At 40.8% G+C, this 14,899-nt stretch overlaps 2 protein-coding genes across 12 annotated transcripts in view; one reads left to right on the top strand and one right to left on the bottom strand.

Annotated features, from left to right (window-relative positions):
- SMG7 (SMG7 nonsense mediated mRNA decay factor) overlaps positions 1–7,002 on the bottom strand; it is a 61,048-nt gene extending 54,046 nt beyond the window's left edge. For 4 of the 6 annotated variants that reach the window (XM_016145579.2, XM_016145575.2, XM_016145577.2 and 1 more), the window contains exon 1: positions 6,688–6,826. In XM_016145579.2, coding sequence (XP_016001065.1) covers positions 6,688–6,716 — 29 coding nt within the window. In that variant the 5' untranslated portion in view covers positions 6,717–6,826. Of the gene's footprint in view, positions 1–6,687 lie in introns of all 6 variants that reach the window. The other 2 variants (XM_036234527.1, XM_016145572.2) reach the window with 1 other exon arrangement.
- The window catches only part of NMNAT2 (nicotinamide nucleotide adenylyltransferase 2), a 134,547-nt gene continuing 126,383 nt past the window's right edge, over positions 6,736–14,899 (top strand). The window contains exons 1-3 of one of the 6 annotated variants that reach the window (XM_036234533.1): positions 6,736–6,859; positions 8,784–8,859; positions 9,450–9,581. In XM_036234533.1, the coding sequence (XP_036090426.1) occupies positions 9,483–9,581 (99 nt within the window). In that variant the 5' untranslated portion in view covers positions 6,736–6,859; positions 8,784–8,859; positions 9,450–9,482. Of the gene's footprint in view, positions 6,860–7,396; positions 8,324–8,783; positions 9,582–14,899 lie in introns of those variants that run through there. The other 5 variants (XM_036234532.1, XM_036234531.1, XM_036234534.1 and 2 more) reach the window with 5 other exon arrangements.

The raw sequence follows: 14,899 nt of genomic DNA on the forward strand, positions 1-14,899 counted from the left end.
AAAGGAGAGAGACAGCACAACGGAAAGAAGGTTCTGGAGGAGCGGTGCGCAACTGAGGGCACAGGTACAGGGAGGGGTTTGGCAGGACTCCATCAGCCCGAACTGCTTTTCTGTTTTTGACACCTACACCAGCCATCAGGTCTTCAGAAGTATCACTTTCATATCTCTACTTCTCTGTCCATAACATACCTTATCTTAAAAAAAGACTTAGTAAGGCTTGGCCATAATGTAGTAAATGGGACTGAATGAAATTTTTAAAAATGTATTTGGAGTAAAGGAGTTGTAAGATGTTCCTCCTGTCTGAAATATCAATTTGCCCAATATTCACTTTTAAAATTCCCATCCACCCTCCAAAACCCAGGTCAAATCTCACCTCCTCCAAGACACCTTCCTCACCCACTTCCACCTCTGTTGGAATAAAGATTTTCTTTCCTGTATTTACACAGAACTTCTGTTTCTCTAACGGCATTTACCAGTTCACTTGCTATTAGTTACTTAAATGTTTTTCTTCAGTATCTTTAAGTTTCCCATTGGCAAAGCCCTTATAATTGTGTTCCGCATATATAAGTATTCAATAATTGCCAGTTAAATAAAACACAGATTTAAAATACATTTAAACATGTACAAGTTTTTATGGGTAAAGTCTATACATGGTAATTAGCCTATTACTACCTAGGAGGAAACTGATAAGAAAAGCCTAAGAAGTAATCTGTGGCTTAAAGGAAAAAAGAAAATGAACCTATGCTATGCATATATATCTTCCTATATATTTTCTAAATCAATGGTTCTCAACTGAAAGTGAATCTGTTTCCACAAGGAACATTTGGCAATGTGTGAGAAAATTTTTGGTTGTCACAAAGGGGGAAGAATGACGCTGGCATCTAGTGGGTAGAGGCCAGGGATGCTGCTAAATAAACATCCTACGATGCAAAGGACTGTTCCCCACAACAAAGTGTTATCTGGCGCAAAATGTCAGTATGTGCCAAGGTTAAGAAACTTTGTTCTAAACGAAGCAGAGAAGGAAACAAACAAAATTGCTAGTCTACCTGACACTCCTAAAGTTTTCTTAAACAATCAGTAGTCACTTACTCTCCCCACTGAGTAAAAATTGGGTTTAAGGGCGGGTGAAAACAACCTTCTTAAGCAGCTCCACTTACATGCTAAGGAGAAAGGAACTGGTTATAAGTTCTCACTTACCATGTGACATGTTTGCCAAAACTCTATCCCTGTATTGTCGTCCTACAACTACTGATTAAGTCTTCTTAGTTACAATCTCCTAGACCATTGATAAGTCTATCCACAATAATTAAGCCACTAAATTAAAATACAGCTTGATTATAAAATTAAATGGCAATAGGTGATGACCATCTGCCAAAATACCCACATACAGACAAATAATCCACTATCTGAAAGAGATCTGCTTAATAATTTATTTTCTGAACGAGATCAGTTAAACTAACCCAGCTTAACTTTCAGGTACTCATTCATGCCACCACCAATAACAAAAATGTGAAATGCTAGCCAGGATTTAGGATGTCGTTGGAGACTGCAAATAATATTTCTCCACTATAAAACAAACTTTGTAAAACGCTGAATCACCTGACGCTCCAAAACCGTCTCATGTCTGTCTAGAGCTTACTATACAACATAGCTTAAAAAACAAAACAAAAACACAGGAACTGCCTATTCTGCCATGAAGGTAGAACATAACACTATCAGAAAAGCAATGAAACATAGGCTAAGACAGGAAGTATACATTTTGAGTCCAACTGAAACCGCAAGGGAAGTAGAAATTAACTGCCAAAATAATTTAGCCAGTCAATAGTCGAGCAGGTAAAATGCTATTAACACCGTTATAACAAAAAAATAGCCTTATAATCCTCAAGGCAGTGTCATTTTTTTTAAACAATTTTATGTTTGGCAAATCAACCACGTTTGGCTACTTTTCTAGGACCGAAGCTATTTTAAATCCTATACAATGAGGTGAGAGGGGGACAAATGGGCCAGGGGTAAGACTTCTTGAACATGTGAATTAATATTGGTACATACCATAGGATTTCCTGGGACAGCAAAGACCCAGGCCAGCTTCAATAAGCAGAACCTGGAGATCACCCTATTTTGCATACCTACTCCTCCTAAACACTCCCATCAACTTCCCGGTTCCTTTCCCCAGGCTAGAATAGGGTCTGCTTGCTTTAACAGCCTCGATTCCCTTTGTCTCCCTCTGTCCCAAGATTTACAGGGACATATTTTATCTTACAGCATGTTGGGTATTTCAATTCGTATTTAAATGACAACCATTTTTATTCTGCCTCAGAAAATAACCTTGTGGCTATTATATTATTCTACCTCTGGAAACAAAGTTTCTGACAAAGAAGTGTGTCACTAGAATGCAACCTCTTCACTAAGAGGTATAATGCAAAAAAATGCTCTAACTAAAGGGACAATTTGTAGACCTTTCCTGTAAGGGGCCTGACTAATACCAAGAATCTACTTCAGGTGGAAAAACCTACATCATAGAAAGAAATTAAACACAAAAAGAGGAGACTAGTGAAGAAAGGATGATAGTTGGAGGAAGTACAGAGTATAAATAGTTTGGTTCTCACAAGGACAGCAGATGTCATTCAGTGGCCCTTGTGTCACCTTTTATAACAGGATTTGACCTGTTTGACTGCTATTCCCTATGGCTATGATTACTTCCTCATCTTCTAAAACAACTTTGATGATGTCTTCCCTGTGGGACTTCGGTGCCTCCCCAACCCCTGTTTTTCTAACTTTGATATGTTAATTTCCATATTTCTATTTTTTTCAAATGCTATTCTATGAAAGCATGAAATTATACCTCACTTCCTATCTTATCTATGGCCTATCTTCACCCTCTCCCACCCTTTTCAAATGAACTATATTCAATACACCCTTTTCTTTTTCTCAACAGAAATGTCAGTTTTTAAATTTCCATTTTGTCATAAATCAAGAGAAAATAGTAAATTTTTTTTCAAATTGGGTAATAAATTTCCAATGTCAGTCTAGAACTCTCATATTTAAGACCATTTCTTATTTTATAAAATCTAAGTATTCTCAAACTTATTCATCTAGATAGGAGTCTTATCAGTGTGTGTGTGTTAATGACATTTCCCTTCTAATACAAAAGTTTCATCCTCCTTCCTTGCCCAGGTCACCACCTTCTTTCCCATACAGAGAATGAATGGGTTTTCTCCTTTTACCTCTGCTCTATTTCTGTAACTCAAGACTAATTCAGTCCACTTGATGTTGAATTCCTTCTCTTTCTTTGTCTTACTGATGCTTCTTACCTAATATCATCATTTCTTACTCTTAAACTGCCACCTTGCTCCTTGGATTGCCACCATCCCACTATTTCAATACCAGACACCCCAGCTCACTTACTCCTTAACAAATTAATTCAGCTGAGACAAACTAATTTTCATCTACATGAGGTAAGATCTGTAGTCATGCAGTTTAAAAACTGCCCAGTCATGGTCCTACACCACTGACAAAGGTAGGCAAGAAATCTCTTCCTGAAGTCAAGGTTGCAAAGAACAACTGCTATACCCCCAACTGCATTCATTCAGTAATATCCAGCATCGACCCTGAGCTGTTTATAAAAACTAACAGTTCCACTTTCATCTAACAAAGTGAACATAATGCTTTCCTAAAGACATTCGCTGGTCTCCCCACAGCAGACTTAAAATACGATTATCTTTAAAAAAAAAAAAGAAGAGAGAAACTGGGGCTGGTGTAAGTCTTTCTTTATTAGAAAGACTTGTCCCAGACCACTATTAGCCATGAAGACTTATTTACTTAGGATAGATGTGTAAGATTGGCTCCCAGGAATCTCTAAAGGGACTCCAGGTCCTATGCCTGCTCAATTTTACCTGTTCAATTTTCAACTGAAAAATAGAGGTTATTCAAACATTGTGTTTTCTCCCTTCTTCTAAGAACAAAATTCATCTCCAACTGTCACCATCAATTCCACACCTAATGATGTCTTCCTGACCATGCTGACTTACAAAATACAAGATATTAACAAAGAGGGCTCTTAAAACCAACTAATCTTCCCATTAAAATTATATCACTATTGTCACAATCTGCTTTTCATACCTTTCTAGTTCCACAGACACTGTGACCTTATTTCTGGGCTTAACTGATAATTACACTACATGGGTTCATCTTCTTAATATACAAATATGAACTGTGAATTCCGTTCTAAACAAACCTTAGATTGTCTACTGTCTACTCATTTTAACCATAAACTACAGATCATGATCATCAAGACCCTCTCAAATATGGGCTCCTTATAGCAGACTTTCCCTGATTGCTCTGTCTGTATAAAACTGCCCACCCATCTTTATGTTGCTTTATTTTTTTCCCCTAGTACTCATCACCAACTGATAAACATTAATCTGCTCATTTTGCTTTCCACGATATCCTCAGTGCTTAGAATATTGCAAGCTCTTAACACATTATTTGCATAAAGAATGGGTGAACCCAGACATGTTGCACAGTACAGCTGATTTGTAGTTAATAGACCTACATTTGAGTTACAGAGCTTCCGCACACCAGCTACCCGATCCTCAACAATTTTAACTTCTTTGGGCTATACTTTCCTCATCCGTAAAAAGAAGGAATCAAACTTAATAACCTCTAAAATGCTATATATTTTTCCAGCTGCATCGCCCCACGTTGTTGTGTAACTGGACTGAATGAATATCTCCTCTGTTCCCCAACCTTCCTATCCTACATATCTCTGCTCAGTTTCCTTCCATTTGGATCCCCTTTTTTTGCAATCCAAACCTGTCAGAATACTGTTTATTCTTCAGGTCCATTTTAAGTGTCATTTTCTCCTTGAAGACTAACGAATGTAAACTCTATAAGGGGAGTGTAGAGTTCTTAGTTTTCTATTCTCAGCAGCTAATACAATGCCTTCCATATAGGTGATCAACAAAAGGACTGGTGAAGAGTGTATGAAAGGCAAATGAGCAAAGGAAGCTTTTCCTGAGTCTCCCTAAATGCTAAGGTAATCTCCTGCCTTCGGATTCTTATAACACCTGGCATCTTTTATGATACTTACCATTTTTACTCTGTGCTATTATGTATTTACTTGCCTAATGTATACTAAACTCAAAATTCCTTAAAATTAAGGACTGTCCTGATAGTTTCCATATCCCCCCTCTACAGCATCTACCGTAGATCTTTACCATGGTTGTATTTGTTTATCTGATATATGAAATGATAAACGGATAAAGAAAAAAAAAGGATCCCGGTATACAGATATTCTAACTACCCTATAGTCATTGGGTATGCATGTTGTGTGAATCCTGTCCCTGTTAAACTCAGGCATTCAACCATAATTCAAAGATCTTATTATCCTCTCTTCCCCACACTGCTTAATAAAACTCACTTCTTTCAAAAGTAGAAAAGCCACCAAGATGTATCACTACATACCTTTCCTTGCAATATACATGTAGCGACCCACTCACACATCAATAGTTTCACTTTGCTAAACAGCTAAAGTGACTTTTCTGTTCTTTTCTAACTTCTACTCCATCCAATTTCCTCCTCCACAAGGTATGAAATCACTTTTTAAAACATCTTCCCATTAGCCTGCTCCTCTTAGTTCTGCTCCTGAAAGGCAGTAGGGACCCGTTTGAAGGTCTGCCTTCCCCTTTTCCGAGCAGTAACAACTCTCCAATTAGTCTCAGGCTCTATTTCTCTCGGGCATCAGGATTGTGTCCCTCATTTACCTCTACCTCCGAGCTCTTAATTCAGCTTCCATGGAACGGTCCTGGCTGCACAATAGCTTGGTGTCTTTTCATTCAACATGCTCTCGCCATCATGTACTTCCAACGTGTCTGCATCTTCCCCTCCTAAAACGTGTTATCAATCGCCACCCCACCCCCATCTCATACCAGCACACTGTACCCTTGCGTCACTCGACCTCAAACATACAAGTTCCTTATAGCACTCTTAATGAATGGTATCTCCCGACTACACTGATTCTAACCCAGTTTCTACCGGTGAACCCAACCCAGTCCATTGTACCTTCCTTTTTCCTCACTTCCTCAACCATTCTCACTCTTTATGTCCCCACCCCCGCCCCGCCAACTAACTACAGGTGACATTATTCCTCAGCACTTCCACCTCAAGAATGAAGAACAAACTCTAGTTTCCTGTGGTCTCTCCTCCCCAGCTTCCTCCCCCACCACACATCCCAGGTGCGCAGACTTCCACCCCATCTTCTGATCATGCATCACTCCAGCCAATCCCACAGCACACCACGTTTCCCCCGCCACCAAGATCAGACTCCACACCCACCTCCACTTCGGGTCGCTGCTGCCTCCCCGGGCGCCTCCCCCCCGCCCCCACCCCCACAGCGAGCCCGCGACCACGGGCGCGCGCGCACATTCTCACGCTTCCCTAACCTCCTTCCCGCACCAAGATCAGCCGGCTTCGCTGGAACTCAGCCCGACCCGCGGGGGCTAGGCACCCCTGTGTATGCCCGCTCCGCCGCCTGCCGCCGATCGTCTCGCAGCCCCCGCCTCCCTTTTGGGGAAGGAGAGGACACAGCAACTCCCCCGCCACCCCGGATATACCACCTCTGTGTCTGTTGCTCCATGCCCCAACCTTCGGCCAGCTCTCCCTACGTATGAGGCGGGCCTCGGCACTCACCGGAGATACTGCGCGCTCTGCAGGCTCATCCTCCGCCGCCGCGTCTTCCCGCGAAGCCTCTGTGGGTTTCTCAGGCTCCTCGGAGCGGCCCCGCGGCACCGCGGGTGCTGGCGGCCGCCGCCATCTTCCTCTCCTCCGGCTCCTCCTCGCTCGGCGGGGGGTGGGGGTGAGGGTGAGTGAGGCGAGAGGGAGGGAGCGGGGAAAGCTGCTCTCACTGCTGCTCCGGCCCGTGGGGCGCAGGGACACTCCGACCCGGGAGGAGGGAGGGGGAGGGTAAAGGGAAGGGGGCGGGGGAAAGAGGAGGGAGAAGCAGAGGAAGGAAGTGTGGTCCCTCTCGCGAGATCTCAGCGGCGCCGGTCCCTCCGGGTGATTTCCGACCCTCTGTAGCGCTTCCTCTTGGGATCAGCTAGTTGTGCGGCTATTGTGCGGCTGCTGAACAGCCAGCTGAGGGCGCTTGGTGGCTTCTGGACAATCCAACCCTCTCCTCCCGCGCGAGGGGGCAACCCCAGCCTGACTGGGAACATCGAGCCCAAATCTACCGGGGGTTACACTCAAAGTCTTCCCCCCGTCTTTCCACTCCGTTCTACTTCTCCACTTTTTGCCTACCGGAAACGCCGCCCCTTCCTCCTACAGTTCCGCCCGCCAGTCCCTGACTCTTGTCTTCCCTCGCGCCCAGAGTGACGCTAAGACCCCCTCCTTTTTACAGTCCCTCCCCCTGCACGCAGGGAGATTGTTGGATGGGATGAGGTGGAGCCCAGGAAGAAAGAGAGAGAAAACCAATGGGATTGGATAAGCAGCTGCCATGGCAACTGGAGGCTTTGGTTGTATTGTCATAGTAACTAATGTATGCTGACCGGGTGACCCTCCCTTAGCAAGTGGGTTCCCGGGAAGGTACCCAGGGTTTCCCCTCGGTTTCCCTTATATCTTAAAGGCCTCTCCCAGAATGGGAATCCGGATAGTTCTCCCAAGCAGTGAAGTTCATTTCCTCCTCCCTGTCCCCTTCCCGCGTCGTTGGGGGAGACCCCGAGGCATTCACCGTGGGTTTTCCACCCGCCTGAGAGCGGGAACCACCTCCATAATTTCCTCTTATTGCCGGGCTTGGAGAGGGCTGGGCCCTGCGAAGAAGATGCAGGGCCTGAAGGCTGGCGGGCGGCGGCGCAGAGCTGCAAGGCGGACGAGGGGTTTCCCCACTACTGTCTCCGGCTCTGGGAGGCGGGATCCCGCTAGGACGGGGTCCCTGAGGGAGGAGAACGGCACACGACAGCCGCGATCCCTCTCCTGCCGAGGACAAGACTTTTCCCAGCGGGTTGACCCCTTAAAGAAATCTCTCCACTCCCCCCCCCACCACCACCACCACACACACACACGCGCACACACACTCTCGGCTACCGAGCCTCCTCGGAGTTCCCAGCGCGGCCTTCCAGAGCCAACCTCCTGCCGTAAGAAGGCCGGAGTGAGAGTGGGAACACATACTAGAAGGCTAACGAATGAGTTTACAGCATTTTTAGAGCCGAGGAGGTGGCGAGACGCTAATGACTGCCATCCCTCTCAGAGGCACCCCCAATGGGAGTCTCGCTTGATTATTAAAAACAGGCCGAGTTCCTCCCTCCTCTCAAACTTCTTCCTTCTCCAACAGGTCTGCAGTGTTTTAGAACTTGCTATTCTGTGTCTTTTGGGGCGGAGAGGAAACCGTTGAGTAAATCAAGAAAAACCTAGAAACTGGCGCAAAGTTCCGATGAAATGTGTCTAGGAAAAGGATTTTAATTAGAACAAATCTTTCCGAATGTCTGTTATGTGTATTTTGTGTCAGATTGGGGCTAAAAGTCATAAAGGAATGGGTTAATAGTATGGAATGTGTGAGAAGTATCTGGAGAAGTCATCCTAATGATTTGAAGGAATTGTCTGACGTTTTGTTAAAACGTATTTTCAATTTTTATCGAGTCTTTTAAGCAGCTTACCCACATACTTTAGGATGTGTAATGGTATAAAACCCTCCAGAAATATAGCCCTCATTGAATAGTTAAAATTAGAATTTTAATGGACTATTTTTGTTTGGCTCGGTTTCGGTATCTGATTCTTGCTGTCTTCCATACTAGGTGAAGAGACTTTCAAGATCCTTCCCTGGGATGGCACTTATTAAAGGACTGGATCGATGTATTTGGAACGTGGTGTGTAAGTTTGAAGGAAATGAAGGTACCGGCGGCTACTTTGAAATAAGTCCCAAAGACAGATTATCATTAACGAGATAGAAACTGAACTGTGCCCTTCCTGCTGCTGCAAGTACCTACTGTGATGCGGTGTGACGGTGACTGCAGCTGTACTATGCCTCTGTCGTCCCTCATTGAACCAGGGGGCCGCCCACTCACGGGAAAGAGAGCCACCTAGTGAGAGATGGTTCTCATCTCTGATTCTTCAATCCTAAGAGCCCAAAGATGGAGATTAAGTTACATATTACCTAAAACACCTACATTTCTTTCCTAAAATGTATTGGTTAGATTTTTAAAAATATTTTAGCCAGAATAAAAATTTTATATTATGTAAAATAATTACCCCCTTCGCAATCATCATACTAACACCTTTTATATCTGTGGCTCATTCTCCAGTAAACAGCATATGAGCACTTATGACACTCCTGCTAAGCAATCTAAGAAAATACTACTATCTTCTCATTCTGGAAATGAGGAAGTTAGAATCAAAAAGATGAATCCTTTTGTTGTGTTGTTTATTCAATAAACATTTACTGAGCACTTGTTATATTTCAGGCACTGTCCAGGGTATTATGGATACCATGATGAATGAGACTTCCTCCCTGTCTTGAAGGAACCCACCTTCTGGGAGAGATACCAGAGAGTAGAGAAGTGATTAGGATGAAATATGATGGGGCAGTAATTAAGGTAAGAACAAAGTACTTTAGTTATACAGATGAGGGTCAGAAATATAAACTATCTATTTTATAGCAGCTTTCCTAAGAATTTTATGATTCTTAATAGCTTTACAGTGTTACTACAAACTATATAGTATAGTAACATTTACATTTTACAGGTTATAAGACATTTCAAAACTAACTTTCAAAAATCAGCAAGATTCAGGAAAATTATGTCCCAGAACTTACATATTGCTTAATACACATTTCCCAATCTATCTCTGTCTGCTGCCCCCATCAAAAGATTGATAGAATACAAGCATCTTTCTGCAATAGATTTTGTAAATTTATTTTTCCCCCTGTAGATATAGATTACATCTAAACTAAAAGAAATAAAGACAAGCCATCTCATTTCATTTAATCCTACCTGACTTTTAAATTTTTCAGTTTGCGCCTAAGTGATTTTATGTAATAATCATAAGCTAGCAGACCTGAATATTCATTCAAATCTCCCCATCTTAGCCTCTGAACTTTGGTTTCTTCCTTGACCAAAATGGAAACATTAGCTGTTTTAGGCTTCCTGTGAACTTTAATGGGGATATATATGTGACTGAGTATATAAGTGCCTGACATACCACACTGGCACTTGATGAATGTTAATTTTTGTTTTGCCTTCTCGCTCTTTTATATCAAGCTAAAATGAATAATTTAGAACTACTACTATTTTTTGAAATAATAATTTATCTGATCTTTGTCTATAATACTCATAGGTGTGGCTATGCACCTGAACCTATTTTCTTTCATTCAGTGCTAGATGATAAATTTCTCTATCCATGACTCAGATTATAAAAAAGTATACAATATCAGGATGCTGTGAGTCACATTCTAGAGGGTTGAAACTTAAAAAACTTTGGATCACTAAAAACAGCCTAATATAACCACATTGGTGCCCAAGTAAAAAGAGTAGCCAGTTTTCAACCAGACACCAAGTACGTGCTGAGAAGCTTCTCTTAACATTCCTACCAAATTTACCGAGAGCTTTGGTAACCTGACAATTAATACATAGCAAGCCTCCTCCCTTTTTATAATAATAGATGTCTCATCTGTTCCCTGAAACTTTAACAAGTGCTAATTTATTTTAATATTTAGCCTACATATTCTAAATGTTTTCCAATCATGTATACAATTAGGTACTTAATAAATATGCTTCTATTTTGGTGAGAAGAATGACTTATCAATTGCAGTACTCAGGTACACAATGTGCATGAAGCTGCCCCATGCTCCCTTTCAATACCACACTTCAGACTATGGAGCTGAGTGAGTCAATCAAATGAGTGATTCATTTTCTTCAAATAATGAGTCAGATACAAACTGACCTTTAAACTCAGGTCTCCTGTAGCTCATGATTTCTTAGACAAAGTGTCAGCAGCCTTTTTCAAATAGTTGGCCAAGTGTATATTCATTTATTTACTCCTAAGAGGGAGTCACTAAGCCTGAAGGATAGTCAGGGAGCAGCAGTCCAAGATCCAAGAGCAGAAACTTCTGGTTTGGGCGGCTTCACGATTAAAGAATGCTAGTCAGAGTTCTCTCTCTCTCTCCTTCTATGATTCTCCTAATATTTACTAAGGAACCCTTATTAATCTTCAAGAATTTCTCCCAACTCCGCATAAGAAAACACCTCTGGGAAAGGTACCTCTGCTAATTTAATGGACACAGACTACCTGGAGAAGACTAAGAGTAAACGCTCATAGGGCAGACTGATGAATATTAAAAAGGAAAATTGAAACCTTAGTCTCTTATGCTCTATGGTGTCCAAGGGCCTTGGTGTCTGTGGATCTTTTTAGTACCCGAAGCACAGTGCTACCAAGCCATCTTGGGGTCACTACAATTAATATATTTCGTGTCAAAATCTGTTACGTTACCCAGAAGCTGCCATTTTCTTTTCTTAAAACACTCAACTAAAAGAAAAAAAATCTTCTAATATTTTGTAGTCTTCACTTTCCTAATTTCTGTGGGGTAGACTACTATTTTTGAGCACAGAAAAGGTGATACTAACATTCGTTGTTATAAATCCACTCTTCTTCGAAACCATGGGAAACCACATATGCACACACAGGCATAGACACAATGCACACCTTCTCCCTTTCCCTGCCTTTATTTTTTACTACCTCCACCTGCAGTTCAAGTTGAAATGTAATGTAGATGAAAAGCAAAAATACTTAGGTTGTACATTCATCAATTCCAGGCATTCTAAGGGGATGTACCCAAGTACTGTTCTGCTTTGCTTAACTCTCCTATGGTCTTTTCTAGTTTCAGAAAAATTCTACATATCAGAAATCTAGTTTGTTCCATAGTTATAAAAATTCTTAATATCATTGGATTACTAGATGTAATAACACATTCCAGAACAAATTAAATAGTAAATTAATACATACTTATATTTGTTCCACTTTTTAGCTCTATAAAGCTTTAAAATTTTATTTATTTCCTGGCATAAATTGTCCATTGACTTTCCATTGCCCTTGGAATACAGTTCTCAATCCTTAGGATGACTTGTGTAATCTGATCCTTGCCTGTCTCTGTAATATTTCCTCTTATTACCACTCTAGCCACCGTGGCCTTCTCTTAGGTCCTTGAGTAGGCAGTATTCTCTTCTACTCAGAGCCGTGACGCAAGCTGTTTCCTTATCTAGGTTACATCTCCCTAGACCACTCTCTCCATTCTAATGCTTCAAGGCTAAACTTGAATTTCTCTGGAAAAATCTTCTCTGCACCTTCTCGCCCCAATCAAGGCGACTTTACCTACTACACATTCCCATAGTACCCTGCTCTTCTTCTTTATGCCATTTATCATATTCGTAATCTGTAATTTGTCACAGTTTGTTCAGTGCCTTTTGCTTCCAGTTGGCTGTAAGTTCTGTAAGGGCAAACACTGTGCCTGTTTTGCTCACTAGTGTATTATTATCACTCCTCTAGCAGGGTGCCTGATACAAGGGAGGCTCACTAAATGTTTGTTGATTAATTAATTTTAAGGGAAAGAAAAAATGGAAATTTGGGCCATGACTTTTATATAAATGCTTTAAATTCCTGACCACCTTACTATAGAATATAGAAGTAATACCTAAGCAATAAGAAAAGAAATTTTACTGGATCTTCAACCCATCTGGGGAATTGAAATCTGCTATTATATTTAACAAGCAGAACATTCTAATTAAATGAAATTTACTTAGGCAATGAGTAAAGAGCATGTTTGTAAGATCATGGACAACTCATCAATTATCTCACAGCAAAGTCTCATACTTCAGTGTAGAAAAAAAGTCTTCAGTGTCCAAATCATTTTTATTTAACTTTATGTTTTCTAATTTGGGAACAGAGGAAGCAGTTAACACTTTTATTATGTGTAAAAAGAAAAATATGTTGCTGGGGAGAATGGTAAGAGGGAGGAGAGGCTATCAGATAATTGGAATATAGGATAGAAAGTTAGATTTAAAAATTCAGAAAGAAAATCAAATCGGAGTATAGGATGGAAAGCTCAGTATTCTTTGGATTTCTCCCCAGAAAAGTGTTTATAAATTCTGACATTATTATTGTTATTGTTGGATACATTGAATGTAAGTTTCTTAAGGAAAGGATCATATGCAATTTCAAAGTCAATGAAATTTTAAATTATGTTTCTGGAAGCAGGTTCTCCAAGTTCAATTATAAAATGTGTGTAACATGCCTAGCAGTGTTGGGCACTTAGTAGGCACTCAATAGGTGCTGCCGCTCTTATTTTGGATCTAGGGTGAATCAGAGCTTCACACACTCAAATTCACACTAATTAAGGTAGGTTAAACTTGTTTTAAAAAAAAAACAAACACAAAATTGTAAAATTGTATCTGTAGAGGGAGCAGTACACAGCACACTGCCTCAAACCATATGACTAGCTGTATTATGACCGAGTATAAATTGCCAGGAGAGGAAACAACTTTCATCTACTTACAGAAGATGTCTCAGTTCATTAGCAGTTTTAAGTTTGAGATGAGATCCAAGATCTGTCAAAGCCAAAGAGAATAAGGAGGCTTTTAGGGAGCAAAACCAGCTGCTTGTGCTTTCCCCTGTGTTCTTTCAAACCGACATCTCTGGAATGGCTCTCTGGCTCACTCTCTCTCTCTCTCTCTCGCTCTATCTCAATCGTTGGCTTTAAGCTTTTCCTTATGGTCCCCCAAGTGATCCAATCCTTTGTCCAAGAAGACATGCATGGTTTTAGTTCTTCTTTAACAATGTTCCTGTGGTGGGACCAAGCCTATAGGGTGTGCCAATGTTAGAAATCTGAAGTTTCCAACATGTAGACCGAAGTGGCCGAGATGTTGCAGAAGATTACTAGCTGTAGAAAGAAATTGAAATTAATTTTTTATAAATATTTGTGGAACAGCCAAATTTAAGCATTAGAGCATAGTAGGAATCTTAGGTAGAGTCAAGAGTTTGCGGTCTATAGGGGATGTTTAACTGATAATCAATTTTTATCTTTCTCTCCTTGTTCAAGACAAATCGTAATCTAAGCCAATATTTTACTTGTGGGAACCTCAGTTTGCTTGTATCCTGATACTAAGGAGAAAGCTTGATAAGTTATGGATCCTGTAGAACTTAGTATTTAGTTATTTACTCATTCTTTTATTCATTCAATCTTCAAAAATTTATTGGGAATTTTTTATGTATTTGGTCCTATGCTACTAGTCACAGGGGTGCAAATGGTATGTACAGTCTTGCTTTCAGAATTTAAAGTTTAAGGGAGAATCAAGTAAATGGAGGCAGTTATAGAATGATAAAGCTGGGGTAGAGGTCTCTGGAACCATAGCACCCTGAGATCAAGGGCAGACATACAATCAAATAATCTAATTATGCGTGTCAGTCAACTACAGGTCCTTCAGAATGAGATTATGCAGAGTTTCCTTTTTCAAGTTCTATTCCCTAGCAGGAAAAAGAATATGTACAATTCAGCTGACCAGAAAAGTGATGGCAAACCATCACTGAAACACTGAAACATGCCTGAAAGATACAAAACTGTGTATGTAAAGTGTAACTATAAAATAGAATTGCATAGGACTACATCAGAAACAGTAAAATCTTAACAGTAGTTATTTCTGTGAGGTGAACTGTTTATGGGTGGTTTTTATTATATTTTTCAATACCTCCAACCAACCCAAAAGCAAAACAGATTTTCTTGTTGTGTTTTTTTTGCTGTTGTCTTTAGGTGTTTTCTTATTTGTCACTGTTTTTAAAGAAAGCCTAAACTAGCTGTCATATTACAGAAGCCTGAACGTAACACTGGTAATTGAAAAGGGGATAGATTAAAGATAAATGTAATAGC

This window comes from Rousettus aegyptiacus, unplaced genomic scaffold (assembly GCF_014176215.1).
Source record: "Rousettus aegyptiacus isolate mRouAeg1 unplaced genomic scaffold, mRouAeg1.p scaffold_m13_p_17, whole genome shotgun sequence".
Taxonomy (NCBI): Eukaryota; Metazoa; Chordata; class Mammalia; order Chiroptera; family Pteropodidae; genus Rousettus; species Rousettus aegyptiacus.